Source organism: Triticum urartu, chromosome 3, assembly GCF_003073215.2.
Source record: "Triticum urartu cultivar G1812 chromosome 3, Tu2.1, whole genome shotgun sequence".
Taxonomy (NCBI): Eukaryota; Viridiplantae; Streptophyta; class Magnoliopsida; order Poales; family Poaceae; genus Triticum; species Triticum urartu.
The window spans coordinates 743,161,900-743,183,368 of record NC_053024.1 but is presented as its reverse complement, the minus strand read 5'-3'; the positions used below and the strand labels follow the sequence as shown (position 1 = coordinate 743,183,368).

Here is a 21,469-nt window from a genome sequence, read left to right as displayed (position 1 = left end):
TCCAAAGATTAAGTAGTGTAAATCATTGACCATAGCAAGCACGTGATCACCGGTGCACATGGCGGGCTTCTTCCGGTGATCTGCCTCGCCTTTGAAATGCTTGCCTTTCTTTCGACATTGATGGTTGGTTGGAAGAAATCGACGATGGCCCAGGTACACATTCTTCCTGCATTTGTCCAGGTATATACTTTCAGTGTCATCTAAACAGTGCGTGCATGTGTGGTATCCTTTGTTTGTCTGTCCTGAAAGGTTACTGAGAGCGGGTCAATCGTTGATGGTCACGAACAGCAACGCCTTAAGGTTAAATTCCTCCTGTCTGTGCTCATCCCACGTACGTACACCGTTTCCATTCCACAGTTGTAAAAGTTCTTCAACTAATGGCCTTAGGTACACATCAATTTCGTTGCCGGGTTGCTTAGGGCCTTGGATGAGAACTGGCATCATAATGAACTTCCGCTTCATGCACATCCAAGGAGGAAGGTTATACATACATAGAGTCACGGGCCAGGTGCTGTGATTGCTGCTCTGCTCCCCGAAAGGATTAATGCCATCCGCGCTTAAAGCAAACCATACATTCCTTGGGTCCTTTGCAAACTCATCCCAGTACTTTCTCTCGATTTTTCTCCACTGCGACCCATCAGCGGGTGCTCTCAACTTCCCATCTTTCTTCCGGTTCTCACTGTGCCATCGCATGAACTTGGCATGCTCTTCGTTTCTGAACAGACGTTTCAACCGTGGTATTATAGGAGCATACCACATCACCTTCGCAGGAACCCTCTTCCTGGGGGGCTCGCCGTCAACATCACCAGGGTCATCTCGTCTGATCTTATACCGCAATGCACCGCATACCGGGCATGCGTTCAGATCCTTGTATGCACCGCGGTAGAGGATGCAGTCATTAGGGCATGCATGTATCTTCTCCACCTCCAATCCTAGAGGGCATACGACCTTCTTTGCTGCGTATGTACTGTCGGGCAATTCGTTATCCTTTGGAAGCTTCTTCTTCAATATTTTCAGTAGCTTCTCAAATCCTTTGTCAGCCACAGCATTCTCTGCCTTCCACTGCAGCAATTCCAGTACGGTACCGAGCTTTGTGTTGCCATCTTCGCAATTGGGGTATAACCCTTTTTTGTGATCCTCTAACATGCGATCGAACTTCAGCTTCTCCTTTTGACTTTGCATTGCGTCCTTGCATCGACAATGACCCGGCGGAGATCATCATCATCGGGCACATCGTCTGGTTCCTCTTGATCTTCAGCAGCTTCACCCGTTGCAGCATCATTGGGCACATCGTCTGGTTCCTCTTGATCTTCACCAGCTCCCCCCGTTGCAGCATCACCGTATTCAGGGGGCACATAGTTGTCATCGTACTCTTCTTCTTCGCCGTCTTCCATCATAACCCCTATTTCTCCGTGCCTCGTCCAAACATTATAGTGTGGCATGAAACCCTTGTAAAGCAGGTGGGAGTGAAGGATTTTCCGGTTAGAGTAAGACCTCGTATTCCCACATTCAGTGCATGGACAACACATAAAACCATTCTGCTTGTTTGCCTCAGCCGCATCGAGAAACTCATGCACGCCCTTAATGTACTCGCAGGTGTGTCTGTCACCGTACATCCATTGCCGGTTCATCTGCGTGCATTATATATAATTAAGTGTCCAAATTAATAGAAGTTCATCATCACATTAAAACCAAAGTGCATACATAGTTCTCATCTAACAACATATAGCTCTCCAGAGCATCTAATTAATTAAACCATACATTGAAACTATGTAAAACATTTCAATGCGAAAACAAATGCGATCATAATCGCAACCAAGGTAACAATTGATCCAACGGCATAATGATACCAAGCCTCGGTATGAATGGCATATTTTCTAATCTTTCTAATCTTCAAGCGCATTGCATCCATCTTGATCTTGTGATCATCGACGACATCCGCAACATGCAACTCCAATATCATCTTCTTCCTCCTCAATTTTTTTATTTTTTCCTTCAACAAATTGTTTTCTTCTTCAACTAAATTTAACCTCTCGACAATAGGGTCGGTTGGCATTTCCGATTCACATACATCCTACATAAATAAAATCTATGTCACGTTGGTCGGCATAATTTTCATAAACAATAAATGAACCAATAGTTATAAAGATAATATATATACCACATCCGAATCATAGACAGGACGAGGGCCGACGGGGGCGGATACCAAAACCATCGCACTATATAAGATGCAATAATAAAAGTAAGAAAATAATACAAGTATCTATGTAAACATACAAGTAAGAATATTTTTCCTTTCAGAAAGAAGATAAGAACAAGAGGCTCACCACGGTGGTGCCGGCGATGAGCTCGGCGCGGGTGATCGACGGCGGTGAAGACGGGGACGGGGCGTGACGGACCGCTAAACCTAGACAAATATTATGGAAAATGGAGCTTGGAGGTCGAGCTTGGAGAGGAGAAAGCTTAAGTAGTGTGGCTCGGGCATTCCATCGAACACCTTGTGTGCATAGGAGGTGAGCTAGAGCACCACCAAGCCCTCTCCCCCTCGGCCAGAGAAAAACAGAGCACTGGGGTGCTCTGCTCGCGAGCGAGGGGTATATATAGGCACCTCATTGGTCCCGGTTGGTGACATGAACCGGGACTAAAGGGGAGCCTTTGGTCCCGGTTCAAGCCACCAACCGGGACCAATGGTGGTGGGCCAGGAGCGAGGCCCATTGGTCCCGGTTCATCCCACCAACCGGGACCAAAAGGTCCAGATGAACCGGGACCAATGGCCCACGTGGCCCGGCCGGCCCCCTGGGCTCACGAACCGGGACCAATGCCCCATTGGTCCCGGTTCTGGACTGAACCGGGACTAATGGGCTGACCCGGCCTGGACCAAAGCCCTGTTTTCTACTAGTGCTTTGACGGGTCGGTAATGAAGAAGCATTGGTCCACTTGAGCCAGTACCCATGGCTCATTTTTCGCGGTGACGTTTGCGCCCGCGGTCTTGGATTTGGCTTCGGGTATAACCATGGTGGTGAAATACCGGTCTTCTTTTAGGACGCTCTTGGCCCATCTGACACGGAACATCGGGACCTTCTCTCCAGTGTACCTCAGCTCCCAGATCTCCTCGATCCTTCCGTTGTATCTGTCCTAGTCGTTACCGGTGTAGGATTCCATCGTTACCCCGGAGTTCTGATAACCATTGCTCTTCATGTCCTTGTCCTCGGTGTAGAATGTGTAGCCGTTGATATCGTACGGCTCATAGGTCATCAGGTTGTGCTCGGCGCCCTGTGACAAGGCGAATATGAGTTTTTCTTCCGCGGAAGAATCCTCATGTAAATGGTACGACAGAAGCTTCTCCTTGAACCAACGCGTGAAACATTAGTTGTGCTCTTTTATTATATCTCCGTCCGTCCTTTGTTGGCCTCGGTCATTGTACATCTTCTCAATAAAGGTTTTGTGCTCTACCACCCAAGGATCGACCACGTCTATGTGTTGTAGCGCGACTAGGTTTGCTATTTCAAAGTCGGCGAGTCGACCCTCGAAGTCGACATGCATTTCGCGGCGCCCCTCGTGGTGACTCCATCCAGCGAGCCTGCCGAGGTGCCTGTTGACGGGCAGACCAACGGGGTTCTCGATGCCTAGATAATTCGTGCAATAGGAGATGCACTCTTCGGTCAAAAAGTCCCTAGATATGCTTCCCTCTGGACGTGGACATGTTGCGAACGTATCCTTTGATGACACCATTCATCATTTCGAACGACATCATGCTGTGCAGGAACGTCGGCCTGAGTTGGATGATATCCTCCATGATATGGACCACCAGATGCACCATAACATCGAAGAATGCGGGCGGGAAGTACATCTCAAGCTTGCATAGTATCACCACGATCTCTTCCTGTAGCCTTCTGAGTTGCCTCACGCCAACCGACTTCCGAGAGATGACGTCAAAAAAGTTGCATAGGCCAAATAGCGTTTCACGGACATGCGCTTCCATGATCCCACAGATTGCAACTGGAAGTATGTGCGTCATGAGCACGTGACAGTCATGAAACTTCATCCCGCTGAACTTCTGCTTCGCTGAGTCTAGGTATCTTCTTATCTTCCCCGCGTAACCGTAAGGAAGTTTTACTCCTACGAGGCAGGTGAAAAACTGCTCGATCTCCTCCTGACTTAGAGTGAAGCACGCGGGAGGGTAGTCATTTTCGGTCTTCTCGGACTTTTTGCCTTTGCGACGACTTTCCGTGTCCTGCTTCGCCTCATCATCATCATCATCATCATCATTAGTGTGAAGCTCCTCCCTGATGCCCATTGATTTCAAGTCTACCCTTGCTTTCGGCCCATCTTTTGTCCTCTCTGGCATGTTGAGAAGGGTACCAAGCAGACTCTCGCACACGTTCTTCGTGATATGCATGACATCAAGGCTATGAGGCACACGGTGGATCTTCCAGTACGACAAGTCCTAGAAAACAGACCTCGTTTTCCATACCTTCAGCAGCGGCTCTGGCGTCTTTCGCTTCTTTCCCGGCTCCGGGCACTCTTTCCAATTTTTCAACAGCTCATCTATTTCCTCGCCGCTCCTCGTACGCGGGCGTCTTCGGGGTTCGGTTTCACCATCGAACAGATCCTTGCGTTTTAATCATGGGTCATCGTCGCGAAGCCACCTTCGATGTCCCATGAACACAGTTTTCGAAGACCCGGGATCTCTATCTAGCTGGCGATACGTTGTGTCATCCATGCACCTAACGCATCCAGAAAATCCGTGGACCACCTGCCCCGCGACATATCCGTAACCGAGATAGTCGTGCACCATCGTGAGCAGTGCGGCTCTCATAGGGAAATATTCTTTCTCTGCGGCATCCCACGTATTGGCTGGCGTTTTCCACAGCGTGTCTAGTTCCTCTTTCAACAGCCCCAGATACAGATTGATGTCGTTCCCTGGTTGTTTCAGCCCTTCAATTAGCATACTCATATGAATGTACTTCCTCTTCATGCACAACCAGGGGGAAGGTTGTACATCCACACAAGCACGGGCCAGGTGCTACGTGTTCTTCTCTGGCTGCCAAAAAGATTGACTCCATCGGTGCTCGCGCCCAGCACGATGTTCCTTGGATCGTCCCCAAATTCTGGGTTTTCGAAGTTCAACGCTTGCCACTGGCTCACGTCCTTAGGGTGACTCAGCATCTTGTCTTTTTTATTTATCTCCGGATCATTTCCGTCATCTTCTCACTTCCTCTCCTCCCTATCCGCGTGCCAACGCAGGAGCTTTGCTAGCTTAGGGTTCGCGAAATACCGCTGCAGACAAGGAGTGATCGGAAAGTACCACACCACTTTTCGAGGAGCTTTCTTCCTCTTCTTGTATCGAGTGACGCCGCACACCGGACATATGGTAGACTCCGCGTGCTCGTCCTGATAAATGATGCAATTGTTCATGCACACATGGTATTTCACGTTCGGGCACTTTTTCCCCTTGGGAAGATGTTCGTGCCAGAATGACATGTTCTCGTCGAAGCATGCGTCGGTCATTTTGTGTTTTACCTTCATCTCCAGAGCCATGAGCGTTACTTTTAGGCGGGTATCCTCGGGCCTGCATCCTTCATACAATGGAGTAACCGCGTCTATCTCCAGTTGATCCAGCTTGGCTTTCTCTCGGGCGGCAGCTCTTGTGTTATCCGTCTGCTTGAGATGCAGCTCTTGAATATGAGGGTCCTGCACCCAGCCCATCGACGGTCCATCGTCGTCTGCTCCAGCATCTTCATCTTCATGATCATGCCTTTCGTGTGCTCCAGCATCTTCCTCATCATCATGTCCAGCATCTTCTACATGATCACTGTGTACTGCATCTACTTCGTGATCATGTCCTGGAGATTCTTCGTCTTCTCGCCCGTCCTCGCCGTGGTTGTCTTGCTGCCCTTCCTCATTTATTGCCCGACCCCCATGGATGACTTCATAATCATCTTCATCACCTTGCCACTGATAGCCATCCATGAAACCACGCAAGAGCAGGTCGTCCCACACCTGTACGGAAGCCGGGTCCATAAGGCTCCTCAGCTTGCATCTTCGACACAGACATCTTATCTCCGTCTCGTTCTTTTGAAGCATCTTGGTCTTCGTGGAGCTCAAAAACCTATTCACGATGCCCTCGGTCATCGTGCGGACCATGGTCACCTGCGGGGTAGAGAAAAATGATATTTTAGAACCAAAAAAAATTGGCATGGCTTTGCCTAAAAATAGGACCAAAAAGAATGCATAGTGCCAAATTCTCGCCGAAACAGAAATGAATCAACATTCCGGCAAAATATTGGCAACTATCGCATTTCAAATACCGGTACCTGCAAACACAAACATATGCAACACCACAAACATACGTAGATCTAGGCCATAAAAAGTGCATGTGCACGTTGTTAGAGGGAGAAAAAAGTAGATCTACAACATAAAGAAGCTTTCCCCTTACTTACCTATCAAAAAAAAGGAAATTTAACCACTTAATTTGGGTGAATCTATGGTGCAAATGAGGTGAGGAGGAGGAGGCAGCCGAGACAACCTTGGAGGAGGAGGTGGAGAGAATGAAGTGGGGAAAGTGAGTGTGGTAGCTGGTTGTCCAAAATATCTAGTTGGTCTCACGTTACTAATGGCGCACCACCTAATAATGCGCCATTAGTAACCCTGGTTACTAATGGTGCATTATTAGGTGGTGCACCATTACTATTTGTGCAAAAAATATAATTGTTAGTAGTGGCGCACCTTGGTTGTGGTGCGCCATTACTAGTTTGAACTAGTAATGGTGCACTCTACCCTGGTGCGCCATTACTAGTTTTGAAAAAAAAGAAAAAAAATTGTTAGTAGTGGCGCACGGAGTGTGTGGTGCGCCATTACTAGTTAAAACTAGTAATGGCGCACTATGCCTTGGTGCGCCATTAGTAGTTTTGGAATAAAAAAAGTTGTTAGTAATGGCGCACCGTGTGTGTGGTGTAGTAATGAGGACACTAATGGCGCACCTGTATCTATAGCAGTGGCGCACCACATATATGGTGGGCCATTAATGTACATATTAGCTATAGCTCTTTTCCTAGTAGTAGGCTAGCAGATGTAGGGGAAAGTGGTAGGCTAGCAGATGTAGGGGAAAGTAGGTGGTACTGTCTATCTAGAGTAAAGAGTTAATGCTTCAGAAAGACTATGTCTCGATCTTCCGATCATGGATGTGGTCGAGTCTTGTGGGGAAAAGTGCGCAAACCTCTGCAGAGCTAATCATAATTAGCCGTGTCCCCAGTTATGGACATCTTGAGTATCTGGTATTTGAATTATTGGTTGATCTCTTCACGTCATTTAATTCATGTATTGGGTTGTAAATAATTTGGAAATTTTGTGATTGAGTTGGAGGAACCTTCTCAATAATGACATAAACTTGGTAGTAAAATAAAGTTAAATGAGAGCGAATGAAATGACTTTCCCAAACTTTCACTTTGCATTCTGATATCTATGAATTGAAATACAAAACCCAAGAGAGAAGATGACATGACTTCTTCCATTTAAAATGAAAAAGGTTTTTGAAAATATTTGAATTTCATTTGGAAATATTTCAAATTCAGAAACTTTATGCAACTCAATGACTTTCATGAGAGAAGATAAAATGACTTCTTCAAATCATATGAAATATGAGTTGGAAGTTTAAAAGAAACAATTTAAAGTCCCTTTCAAATTATTTTCAATTTGAAGTTATTTGGTTTTTATTCAAGTTATTTTTCTCCAAAAATAAAATATATGGAAAATAGGGTAAAATGATTCCCTACAATAGAAAAATGGAGAGAAATAAATTTGAACTTATTTTGGTATTTTTAAAATGATTTTTATTTGGTTTTATTGCAGGAGTAGCACTGTTTCCTTTATTTAATTTTTTCTGGATTTTATTTGATGCTAGAAAAATGTTCATGCTATCGAAAATATTTTTCTGAAATTATGATATATAATATGGCTATGTTATATTTCATTTTATTTGGTTTTATTTTATTTTGTTGCGTCTATATTAAAAAAAAACTTCCCGCTGAGCTGGGCCGGCCCAGCCAACTGGGCCAGGCTAGCCGCAGCCCAGCAGCGCCAGCGCCGTAACCTCCTCCCACCGCTCATCTCCTTCCCCGAGCAGGAGCCCGGCTGCAGCGCGTCGCCGACCGCCGCCGTGTCCGAGCGCGACACCGTCCCTTCGCCCAAGCCACCCTCCCCTCCTCTCCTATATAAGCCGAGACCCCAGCCATCTTCTCTTATCAACTCGAAGCACCACCGCCGCCCGCTCTCATCGGAAACAGCCGCCGCCGTCGAGATCCGCCCGCCACCGCCACTCCGTCAAGTCGCCGTCGACCTCCGTCGACTCCGCCCTCGTCTCCGCCGCATCGAGTCGCCCCTCCTTGAGCACTCAGCCGCCTTCTCCGACCACCGGAGCTGCCGCCCCGACCGGACCCGAGCCGCCGCCGGTGTCTTCCTCGACGCCGTCGACATCCGATTTGAAAGTTTGAAATTTGGTTTCAAACAGAATTGAATTTGAACTTATTTTGTTCACAACTTGAGTTTTATAACTCCGATTTAATTGATCATTTTTGCAAATCAAAGCTCTTGACATGTACCTTCAGTTAAGATCAAAATCACACAATTTTATTGTTGTTAAAAATATGTTTCTATCCGTGACTTTTAATTGATGGTTTTGAAGTTTTCCGAAGTGTTTTCTTCGTTCTTTTGTATCTTTGAGTGATTGCTTATGTGTGATTACACCTGCTTACTCATGATAGATTGAACGTAGTGTGACGAGTAGAACTATCAGGAATTATGAGTGTGAAGAGTCTACATCAACAGAACAAGGCAAGTTCGCACTTTGATCATATTTTTCATACCCAGTTTTTTATGCATTAGTTTTACCCTCAAAGATTGCATGAGTAGGACTGGGAACATGTTGTTTTGCTATGTAGTTCATGAGGTAGGAACCTATGATCCTTGCAACACCCCGGGAATATAAGTTATGCTCATATTGCTTAGCCATGCTCATAGACGGGGATTGGTATGTGAGATTCATGCAAGTTGCGAGAGATAAAAATTAAGGGTAACTTTAAGGTTGCTACTTTAATACACATCTGGGTGGAATGGTTGGGGCACCCTAGAGAACCTATTGTCTTGGTCGGGCACCTGGAGAACCGAGTGCTTGCCCAAGGGGATCCCGGAGTACCCGTGTGATCACCATATGGAGTACCACTCAAGCTCAAAGGGATCATAAGATCATTCATGCTAGAAACTTCCATGTGCAGCCACAAGCCATTATGGGTTCTGGCGTAGTTGAGTAAGTTGTGTGACCTTTTTCCATGGTAGGCTAGCAGATGTAGGGGAAAGTAGGTGGTACTGTCTACCCAGAGTAAATAGTTACTGCTTCAGAAAGACTATGTCTCGATCTTCCGATCATGGATGTGGTCAAGTCTTGTGGGGAGAAGTGCGCAAACCTCTGCTAAGTGCATAAACTAATCATGATTAGTCTTGTCCCTGGTTATGGACATCTTGAGTATCTGGTATTTGAATTATTGGTTGATCTCATCACGTTACTTAATTAATGTATTGGGTTGTTAATAATTTGGGGATTTTGGGATTGAGTTGCAGGAACCTTCTCAATAATGGCATAAACTTGGTAGTAAAATAAAATTTATTCCTTTGTTGTAGGAAAAAATTAGCTTTATGCAAAATTTAAACTTAGAGCCTCCACCAGCCAAATATGCATATAGAGATAGGTATTTTTCATCATTGTTCTTTGGTGTGAATTTGCCAGTACATTCAATGTACTGACCTACATGGCTGCAACATCTCATGTTGCAGGAATCTTACGTCGAGTCAGTGATACGTTAGGGTTATGATGTCTACACTCAACTTTGCCGTCGGCGTTGTTGGGAACTCCAAAACTTTGTTGTTACTTCCGCTATATGGATTGAGGTAATAATATTTACGTTACTTTATACATGTGATTTACCTATGTTATAAATCCTTGTGTACTGTGTGTGTCAACATACCGAACCAGGGATGACACTTAAGCATAGAGACTTCGATCCATTCGGGTCGGGTCGCTACAAGATGGTATCAGAGCACATGTTGACTGTAGGACATGACCCCTAGAAATTGGCGAGCCCATAGGAAAGATTTTCTTTAAAACATTATTTTCAAAAAGGTCTTTTACCTCTTTTCCTTTCTGAGCTTTATCAAATATTCCCTTTTAGTTAGACTATACCCTTTCCCCTTTTGACCACACGAAGATTTGACTGATGAGACCACTCCAAGAAGTACAAGATATTGGACAGCTAAGACCACTTCAGAATGAAGAGGATTTTACCGTGCATTATGATAATGGAAAGTACAACGGTTGAAGACTCCGAAGATTAGGAGAAATTAAAGGCTCTAAAGAATTTCAAGATTTGTATGACCTAGGAAGGCTACCCTTATGGAACTTCTCAGACTATTGAAGCTGTCAATACCCGAGACCAACGTGTGTCGGAGAAAGACCGGAACATGGAGCATTAAAACTCAAAGTTTTTGTCAGGAAAACCCTAAGGCAGGAGATATCAACTATGGAATGATAGCTCATGGCAATGACATGTGCATAAACACGGCTATCCATGATGTTATCGCCCGTTTACGCTATTGTCACCAGGCTGAGTTAAGCCTGCATTTCTTCGGAAGCATTAGATGACAAAAGGGCTAACGGAGCACCTATAAGCAAAAGATGAAGTTTTAACCTTTGCTGATGTATCGCCAGGTTCTGGAGCATTACATCAAGAATTTTAAGATGGACCTGCAGTAAGCCATATTTGACAAGGAAGCATTTCGAGAAGAACTCAGGACCCAGAAGCTGAAGGTAGCCAAGCTGGAGGAGCAAAACCTCGAGATACCGGAGATTCGTCAGGAACTGAAGGACAGTAGGACCATGGTTCATGCCAAGGATGTTGAAACCCAGAAGTGTGGAACGCAACTCCAGAATATTAAAGGACGTCATGAGAGACTTCGCGTCAACAGAAATGACCTGGCAGAAGAACTTGAGAAGATCAACAAGCACGATCAGAAGAAGACCAAACCCCTGTTATATACTTACGTTAGATGAGACGATTGTGAGCTGTCATTTGTTTGATGTTTTTTCGACAGCCACGAAAAAATTTTTTTCTCTTCAAAACTGTTGTTTGTATTGTGTGTATCCCTATCTATCTCTCTTATCTCACCCCAAACCCCTTGGAACCAATAGAGGATGAAGGGAGATGAACTCATATTTTCTGGACCGATGACTCAATTGGAGATGGACCCATGGATTCAGAACATGGAAGATCACATGAAGAATAACACTATAGCCGGAAAGGATATGGCCCAGCATGCTCTTCAGTGCTTTGATAGAGGTGCTGCTACTTGGTGGAGGATGTACCGAACCATCAATGGATGGCAAAGAGTAACCACTTGGGAAGAATTTAAGTTGACTTCATCTTTTGCTTCTCTTCAAAACTATTGTTTGTATTGTGTGTATCCCTATCTATCTCTCTTATCTCACCCCAAACCCCTTGGAACCAATAGAGGATGAAGGGAGATGAACTCATATTTTCTGGACCGATGACTCAATTGGAGATGGACCCATGGATTCAGAACATGGAAGATCACATGAAGAATAACACTATAGCCGGAAAGGATATGGCCCAGCATGCTCTTCAGTGCTTTGATAGAGGTGCTGCTACTTGGTGGAGGATGTACCGAACCATCAATGGATGGCAAAGAGTAACCACTTGGGAAGAATTTAAGTTGACTCTACTAATGTCTTGGCTTGTGTCCCAAGCATTGAAGCCTTATGGGAATGATATGAAGAAACCTTGTGCATGCAAGCTCTGTGGAGAAATAGGACACAACCATAAAGAACACAAGGATGAATGCGCTCATTGTGAGGAAAGTCACCCAGCTGAAGAATGCCCAACTAGGAAGATTACTTGTTTCATGTGTGAAGGGACTACCCACTACCCTGCTCAGTGTCACATTTACCCCATGGTACAAAGAACCATCCATTGGAAGAAATAAGCAATGAAAGGAGCCCTCATGGAATATTTGGAAGAACCTATGATGAAGAAAGAGGTGGAGGACACATCCGAAGAAGACCCAATTAAACTCTGCACCAAGTCATGCTATTCATGTGGAGAAGAAGAACACATCTCCTAGAATTGTCTGAAGGGGGATCTAGTAGCATTTCCGACAGTGAAAGTAGAGTATGACCCACAGGAAATAGACACTCTGATTGGCACGGAAAAGTCCAGGAAGAGAAATAGACTGAATTCCAGGAACAACCCAATTTCTACAAAGAAGGACCTGAGTCATATCACATGTTTTAGGTGTAAAGATTCAGGGCACTACTTCAGCGGTTGCCCAAAAAGGAAGCCGAGGACCCAAGGAGGCTATGTAATTACAGGGAAACCTCGAGACTGGTCAGAAGTAATGTGCTTTCATTGTAATGAAGCAGGGCACTTTGCCAGAGATTGTCCCAATCAGAAGGAGACTTGTGCTAAATAGTTGAGCTGAAAAAGAAATATAATAGTAGTAGTGGGAACATTTCTTTTATATTCAGGTGTTCAGTTGAGGCATGTAATGGAAATGCAGGAAATTGTAATAGTTTGAGAATCAATAAAGTTAGCATCGTTGGTACTGATTTTGAATTTTATGAGTTGTTACTCTATGAAGAAAGATTTTGACCATTTTCGAGGATATGAGAAATATGGTCTATGGAAGAATTTGTGCATTTCAAGGGTGGTAGTACCCTGTGAGGACACTTGACCCCTGGAAAAGATAATGATATTCCACGGAGTGGACTTCGGACAAAATAAGTACAAGTTTTATCTCGATATGTGGGTTACCCCAAGAATATGAAGGGATGGAGTACTATTGGATATAAAGGAGGTATTATGTTGGTATTATGGAGCAATTGTAATCCCCGAATGTGTTCAACCTATAAATGTGATGGATGTGGTGAGCACATAACCCACAGGCTCCAGGACCTGCCAAGAAGCAAGCACACTCTTGCTGAAGGAAAAACCCTGGAAGAAGATATGACTTTATCAACAGACGATGTTATAGGAGTAACACAAAACCTCAGAGTTGTGAAGGAACGATAGATGTTTGTTTGGCTTGCAGAATCAATGGATTTTCCGAACCCAGTTCATCAACAAGAGAAATTATGCAATGCTTGTGAGGATGACCGAGTGTTAGAATGCGAGATTCGCTAAACTATAAAAGGTAATGATTTGGGTGTGGGATGGATTGATCACCATTCCGACTTACTCTTATTATTCGCCTTGCTATATGGGATGGTAAATCTGAGTGACTTACCATAGTAGAGAGACGACGATCAAAACCTTTTTTAAACCTTAGAATGGTATGACAACTTTCCCTTGTACGAGGCAGTTGTTGCCAATCATAGGTCATACGGTGAGAATGAAGCCTAGGCCCGTTTTCTGCAGGGACCCAGTCAAATTGGTCGATGACCACCATGAGACATCGATAGTTGTTTAGTATTGGCGCTAGACCCACCATCTAAGAAGACCCAGTCACAGGAGGACCGTACCAAGATAAAAGTATAGAAGAATTGAGGAAAAGGTTATGCCACTACCGAAAGAGCCAGAGTAGGAATTTTCCCAAGAATTTGAGAAGATCGACACTTCCACAATAAGGAAGGAGTATACAAGTTTTTATGGAACCGTAACAATGCTTCTAAGGGTGGTAGCACCCCCAGACCCTGTGACGATCGATGGATTTTGAGAAGACCCCGAACCTAACCTATTTCTTGCTACCCTCTCCGAATCTCGAAGGCGAGATTCATTTTAAGGGTGGTAGGTTTGTAACATCCCAAAATTCTAAATTTTGGTATGTTATATAAAACAAATAGTTTTGATTGATTGTTTGATTGTGGTGTGGTTGCTTGTGTGAAATTGAGTGAAATTTGAAACTTCTTGAAAGTTAAATGAGAGGGAATAAAATGACTTTCCTGAACTTTCCCTCCCTTTGCATTCTCATCTCTATGAATTCAAATACAAAACCCTAGAGAGAAGATGACATGGCTTCCTCCATTTAAAATGAAAAGGTTTTTGAAAATATTTGAATTTCATTTGGAAATATTTCAAATTCAGAAACTTTATGCAACTCAATGATTTTCATGAGAGAAGATAAAATGACTTCTTCAAATCATATGAAATATGAGTTGGAAGTTTAAAAGAATCAAGTTAAAATCCCTTCGAAATTATTTTCAATTTGGAGTTATTTGGTTTTTATTCAAATTATTTTTCTCCAAAAATAAAATATATGGAAAATAGGGTAAAATGATTCCCTACAATAGATAAGTGGAGAGAAATAAATTTAAACTTATTTTGCTAATTTTAAAATGATTTTTATTTGGTTTTATTGCAGCAGTAGCACTGCTGGCTTTATTTAAATTTTTGTGGATTTTATTTCACGCTAGAAAAATGTTCATGTTATAGAAAATCTTTTTCTGAAAATTTTGATATATAATATGCCTATGTTATATTTTATTTTATTTGGTTTTATTTTATTTTGTTGCGTCTGTATTAAAAAAACTTCCCACCGAGCTGGGCCGGCCCAGCCAACCGGGCCAGGCTCGCCGCAGCCCAGCAGCGCCAGCGCCGGAACTGCCTCCCGCCGCTCGTCTCCTTCCCTGAGCAGGAGCCGAGCTCCAGCATGCCGCCGGCCGTCGCCGTGTCTGAGCGGGACACCATCCCCTCGCACTTGCCCCTTGCCCAAGCCTCCCTTGCCTCCCCTCCTATATAAGCCGAGGCCCTGGCCCTCTTCTTTCCTCAATTCGAAGCACCGCCGCCGCCCGCTCTCGCCAAAAACAGCCGCCGCCGTCGAGATCCGCCCGCCGCCGCTCCTTCCAGTCGCCGTCGACCTCCGTCGACTCTGCCCTCGTATCCGCCGCGTCAACTCACCCCTCCCCGAGCACTCAGCCGCCTTCTCCGACCACAGGAGCTGCCACCCCGACCGGACCTGAGCCGCCGCCGCCGTCGACATCCGCCGTCGCGGTACGCCACCAGACCCCCTTGCCCGTCCGATCTAAAACTGATGAGCACATGGTTACATCATACATGACATTTCAGAAAAGTGCACAATTTAGTTGGAAAGAATTACTAAGCCGAATCAAGCAAACACATGGCCAGGTGAACGCTAACTTAACTTCATACTATAATCTTGACTACATGGCTGCACTTTCATCTCCATTGTTGTTGGTTGAACTTAGGTATCACATGGAAGAAACCCAACAACCTATGGGCTCTTGAAGCAATCGGTTTGGAGGAACAAGTTTGGAGGAAATAAATTTCAAGTGAAGCTAATGTTGTCAGTTTTTACCTCTGATGTTTTGGTATGCCACACCCGTGTTGTGGGGAGACGGGGCTATAGGGGTACATCAACAGAAGCTACATCAAATTATCTTTCCAATGCAAAAAACCTCAAATCATTTGGAGTTGTGAATCAAAAGTTGTAGTAATTCTCGTGGAAGGTGTCCAGGCTGTCAAGGCTTCGCGAATTTTCGAGGAGCTCTCGAACAACTCCCAAAGTTGAGTGCTTATTCCCCCAAGAAAGCCATGCAAACCTATTTACTTTTGAAACCATTTTCACACCTAGCCAAGGGGGTTTGTCCCTGCTATAAAACCCATCTCCCCCATCCTCTAGAAAAACCTTTTGTCAAACCATTCAGCTACAAGCTTATGCAGCAAGACTGCTAGAGAGATCCGAGAGATCTTGCTACCTTTGCTCTTGTGAGTTCATTCGGATTCGCGAGAAGAAGCCTCTTGTTCCCCCTAGTTCGTGCTCTATGGTTCCGGTCGTTTTGTGTGGATTAGTCCCGGTTTGTGGTTCTGCGATTGTTCGGACAGCGGGTTGGAGTTCTTGTAGCTTTGGTCAGCCATCCCCAACGTACGAGTTGCATCCAACCTTGGCAGGTATAAACCTAAAAGGAAAAAACTTCCGGTTACGACATTGCTAAGTATATAAGGTGGCTTAGCTTAATGTCATTTAATAACATCATGTTCATCATACATCCTTGGACTCTTTGTGTGATGCTATCACACGTGTCTTTATTTACTTATCTGTATAGTGAGAATTACTAATAATCATTGCATACATGCAATTATTTTGTTTGTTAATAGCCACATGACCGGATTATATCTGAGGAGTAGGCCCATACATACATATGGCCCATCCTAAGGCCTAAGAGTATCAAGCGGACAGTCAAAATACAATGGCCAAGGACTGTCAGCCATGCCCACTGAAGCTACAGGTCGAGACACAAGATACTAGTGGGGATACCCGCCATAGGACCAAGTGCCTACAGTCAGATTATCACGTCTCGATGAATGAAAATAAGCAGTCGGTCATCGAGAAGACGGGAGTGGTCGGACCTTAGGATACCGAGACCCCTACCATGTCTTAATTACATCCATTACTCAACGGTAGTGTAATCTAGTAAAATGCGACAATTACTAGCAGTAATGACCATGAACAACAATAATATCAGCCAGTTATGACACTAGTGTACTCCATATAAGCCGAGAAGAGGGCATCAGGCTAAGGGTTGAACGTCCTCACATTGTAACTTAGAGGAGGAGAAAAGAACATTACAGGAGTATTGCATTACCACCATCTAAGAGGGCCTGAGCATGTATAAACCCTTGAGTGTACTCACATCCTACTAACTGATAGATATGTTTGCCTCTACATTGACACCGATAGTATTGTCAGGATTATATCCACAATAGTTGGAACCCACCATAGGGTAAGCATCTATCAACATCATGGTGCAGATGGTTTCTTCCTGGACTCCCGCTAGCAGCATCAGTTTCGGCGACCTTGAGTTCGCCATTGATGGCTCAAGATGGCATCTCGATGCTCCATTGAACATTTTTGATCTGCTGGCACACGGGAGCATCCATTACCGGGCCAATGTGTTGGGCTTTCTGAGCCTCCAACTCATATCTTCACAAAAGCCGGCTGGACTAGCGTCACGGTGTCGTAGGAAGCGCTCACTAGCGCCACGGCTGGACTAGCGCCACCGTGGATAGCTTTGGGGCCCGGGGATTCAAGGCAGAAGTTTTCATGGTTGGCACACTGGCCCCACAGTCTAGTGTTCATGGGTCTGCACCATTCGATCCATCTGCTGCAGCTCGCAATGTTGCGATAGGGGACAGATAGTGTAGCTATCCGCAATTCACTCGGGGGGAGCGGGAGTCTGCTGAGCAGCTTCTCAATACCCCAATCCCATGGGATTCACTAGATAACAAATCCCTTGATGCGGCATGCCATACCACCTTGGCGAAGCGTCCTCGTCTGGCACTGATAGATTATCAATTAATTTTTCCTTAGTTTCAACTAGGGCATCTCTCCATGTTAGTAGTTTTGAATCATCTTTATGTTTTCTTTCATGTTGTTGGTAGTTTTAGTTCATAAAATTTGGTCTACTAGATTTGTATTTGTGTCTTCAATTTTTTTAGACGTTGTTAAATTAATCATGCCATGCAAGAACAACACAATATATGTTAACAAGGTCCTTCCTCGGGGCAATGATTATGGATGCTCCTTCCCGAGATAGTACAACACCGGGCGCCGGTTCCCCCTCGTACTTGTTGGTTTCAAGTCATTATCGATTATAACATGTGGTGCACCTCTCATTATATATGAGGCGAAGGTACAAGTGTCTGACCCTAGTACGACTCATACCCTTACCACTATTAATTACAACTCAAGTCCAGATGTAACCCCGTTGTATATATATTCGACACAAACTTGACAGAACGTAAATATTCTCCCTGACAAACTTTAATTCTTTTGTCTGCTACTCTTCACATTTTTTATTTGTCCTATATGATATGCACATCCGTGCATATTTTAAAAAAAGAATAGAAAAAGAGTACATTGCGAGCTTATAACAAATTGGACAGATTTACCTGGGAAGGGATGGCCAGGTGGATCAGTATGAGTCCAGACTCTAGCCAGTCAGGCCATGGCAAATCTATCTATTATATATTAAAAATAGTTGACGGGTTATTAACCAGAAAAAAGAGAATTAACTAAAAATTACCACATAAATTAGAAACATCGAACTGTTAATCCAATAGACAAAGTTTTTATAGCCATTAGATAAGACAAAAGTTAAAAAAATTACCCACTCTTTAAGAAAAAAGAGTACAAAGTTGAGACATTTATTTTGAGACGAAGGAAGTACAATGCAAGACCGATTGATGCATGGACAGTTTAGATCGAGATAAAGGCACACCTACGTTGTAGGTGTTTCATTTTTAACTGCTCCCATTAGCATCCACTACCGACTTCACGGCTGCTACCTATAGTGAATTTGGAAAGAAAGAAAAATGGATGCACAAAACCTGGTACAAGACATGCATACACCAGGCAAGAAGGATACGTGGGTCGATTCAAATATTATATGTGTAAGTTGTATCATATGAAGGAATAAAAACAATGTTGCTCGACAATAATAAAATACAAGAAACAAAAGAGCACGTTAATTATGATGTTCATTATGCAAAAGATGTCATTTCGGTTTTTTAAAGATACAGGTCATAAAAAAATGTGCGGAAATCCAAAATAACAAGGGTATGACATGAGTGAGGCAAGGTGATGTTTCCATAATCTTCAATCAATATAATTTTTTTATAGATGAAATCTCTAGGGAGACCTTGATAATATAATACGTACATATGAAAATAGATTAATGTTTGCGATGATTATTATCTAGGTGTCTAGACTGTACATTAACTCTAAACCCACATGTGCTTGGATCACTTTTTCATGCATAATTACAGTGGCTCAATTTGTTCGACCATAATATGCAAAAACAGCATGAGCAAGATAGAAAAGCAGGCTTTGTGTATGTGATGAGACTGAAGGATAAATTTTCTTTTGGTAAAACAGTTGTAAATAACAAATAATGACAACTACGGTTGTACATTTTAGTTGCGAAAAATATGCCATGGTATTCAGAAGATAAGAATGTTATTACTACCCCGGATTGTTCCAATAGTTTCGTTCCAAGCACTTAATTAAGTTCATCACTAAAGAAAAAATATAACTGGAAAATACATAAATACCTCTCAACAGAAGAGATGTGCTTAGAAAACGATTTACATCTTCTATATGTCTCTTGGCTATTTTTAGAGGTTCTTGATTAATTTCAATCTTGCAATGAATATAATTTTTTTAATACTTACGACAGAAGAGATGTCACTTCTTACAAGATACAAAAACACCACCAGCGCAAAGTTTGATTAGTATAAAGTTCTAATATCCTCAACATTATGGGATATGAGAGAATGTTTGAAATTTTATTGTTGTCCATTGTATTGTTGTGTAGAAAATAAATTGAACTTTTCAGTTCAACTCACTTATATTCAGTTTGTGAAGCAAAATTTCTATTTTTATGTATGATTTACGCAATATGAAATTATATTGTTAAAAGATCATTTTGTAAGTGACACAAAATTGGGTCCCAATTCTTCTTTAGACAAATCGAGTAATATGTTCTTGAAATAAAATGCTAAGATATTGACTATGTAATTACATTTGAAAAATCCTAACCCACGCATCGAGCGGGCCACTTTGCTACTTCTATAATAGTAAGTCATAAATATCAGGAGGTTTATGGCCTCGAATAATCGACTAGCAGCCCTTGACAAAACACACACTAGGATCTGGCGACAAAATCCGAGCTTCTTGTAAAGGTCGACACTTGGAGAGATTAGAGATGCAACCCCAGCTGCTAGCTAGCTGCAAGGAAGTCCGCCCAATCCCACCCATGTATTAAATTATGGATGTATCATCCTCGATCCTCCGTCAGTTTGTTTGTTTCCACATGTTATCCTCATGCATATATATGGAGGCTACAACTTACAAATTAAGCTATAACATTGTGAGGAGCTATAGCACCAAACCAACAAGGGAAACAACAATGGAAATAAGCCTGGTGCTGATCGTTCTTGTGTTATGCTCCAGTGCTGCTACCCTAGTTACTTGTAGTAGCGCAGGGTTCCACATGGAGCTCACCCATGTTGATAGCAAGGGCAGCTACACCACCGCGCAGCGCGTGCAGCGCGCCATAACCACCAGCCGTCAGCGCCTGGCGTCCTTTGTCGACGTGACCGCGCCAGTCCACTGGAACACCAGCCAGTACATCGCGGAGTACCTGATCGGCACCCCACCTCAGCGCGCCGAGGCACTCATCGACACCGGCAGCGACCTCATCTGGACGCAGTGCTCCACCTGCAAGCAATGCGTCAAGCAGGGCCTGCCCCTCTATAACGCATCCAAGTCGGACACCTTCCATCCCGTGTCATGCAACGACACATTGTGCCTGGCCAACCAGGAGCACTCGTGCCGCCGGGACGGCAGCTGCAATTTTGGGGCCTTCTACGGTGCCGGCGACGCCAGAGGGACCATCGACACCGAGGTCTTCGCCTTTCAAAACGGCTCGGCAAGGCTCACGTTCGGCTGCGTGGACTCGCTGTTCATCTCTCCGGGGTCCCTCGACGAGGCGTCCGGCCTCATAGGGCTTGGCCGCGGCCCCCTGTCGCTCGTCTCTCAAGCAGGCGCCAGCAAGTTCTCTTACTGCCACACCCCCTACCTCCGCAGTAACGCCACTGCCGGTGCCAGCAGCCACCTTTTTGTTGGCGCCTCTGCGAGCCTTAGCGGCGACAGCCCTGTGATGTCCATGTCTTTCGTGCAAGGCCCTAAAGAGGGCACATTCTACTACGTTCCACTTGTCGGGATAAGTGTGGGACAGACAAGGCTGCCCATCCCACCTGCGGTGTTCGCTCTGAAACCAAACGGCAGCGGCGGCGGTGTCATCGTCGACTCCGGCACCCCCACTACGGGTCTGGCCCACGGGGCGTATGGGCCCCTGCGCGAGGAGCTTCGGAGGCAGCTGAACGGGAGCCTCGTGCCGTCACCCGCTGACAGTGAGATGGACCTGTGTGTGGCGGTGACGCAGGAAAAGAAAGTGCCGTCCATGGTGCTCCACTTCAGTGGCGGAGCCGACATGGTGCTGCCGCCGGAGAACTACTGGGTGCCCCTAGACAGTTCCACGTCATGCATGGTCATGGAGAGATCCGACGACATGAGCGTCATCGGCAACTTCCAATTGCAGAACATCCACCTGCTCTACAACCTTGCCAAGGATGAGCTCTCTTTCCAAACAGCGGACTGCAGCAAACTCTGATCACCCACGTTTACTGTCACTGGAATAAATTTATTTCTACTCATGCATATGTGGAACTTCCATTGATATTGATGCTTCGAAGTTCGAATGGATGTAATTTAGCATTTAGATGTCAATCGATTTATATTTATGGGAATGTTTGGGTCACAGAACATCTACAGCCGGGGCACTTCGAACTCGCCTCAAACTCCCGGACAAACGGCCCAGTCAATG

The 21,469-nt window shown here is 44.5% G+C and overlaps 1 protein-coding gene across 1 annotated transcript; it reads left to right on the top strand.

Moving 5' to 3' along the window:
* Positions 1 to 19,990: 19,990 nt before the first annotated feature.
* On the top strand, positions 19,991 to 21,256 carry LOC125549584 (aspartic proteinase nepenthesin-1-like). The gene has a single exon (XM_048712958.1). The coding sequence runs from the start codon at positions 19,991 to 19,993 to the stop codon at positions 21,254 to 21,256; it is 1,266 nt and encodes a 421-aa protein (XP_048568915.1).
* Positions 21,257 to 21,469: the final 213 nt, after the last annotated feature.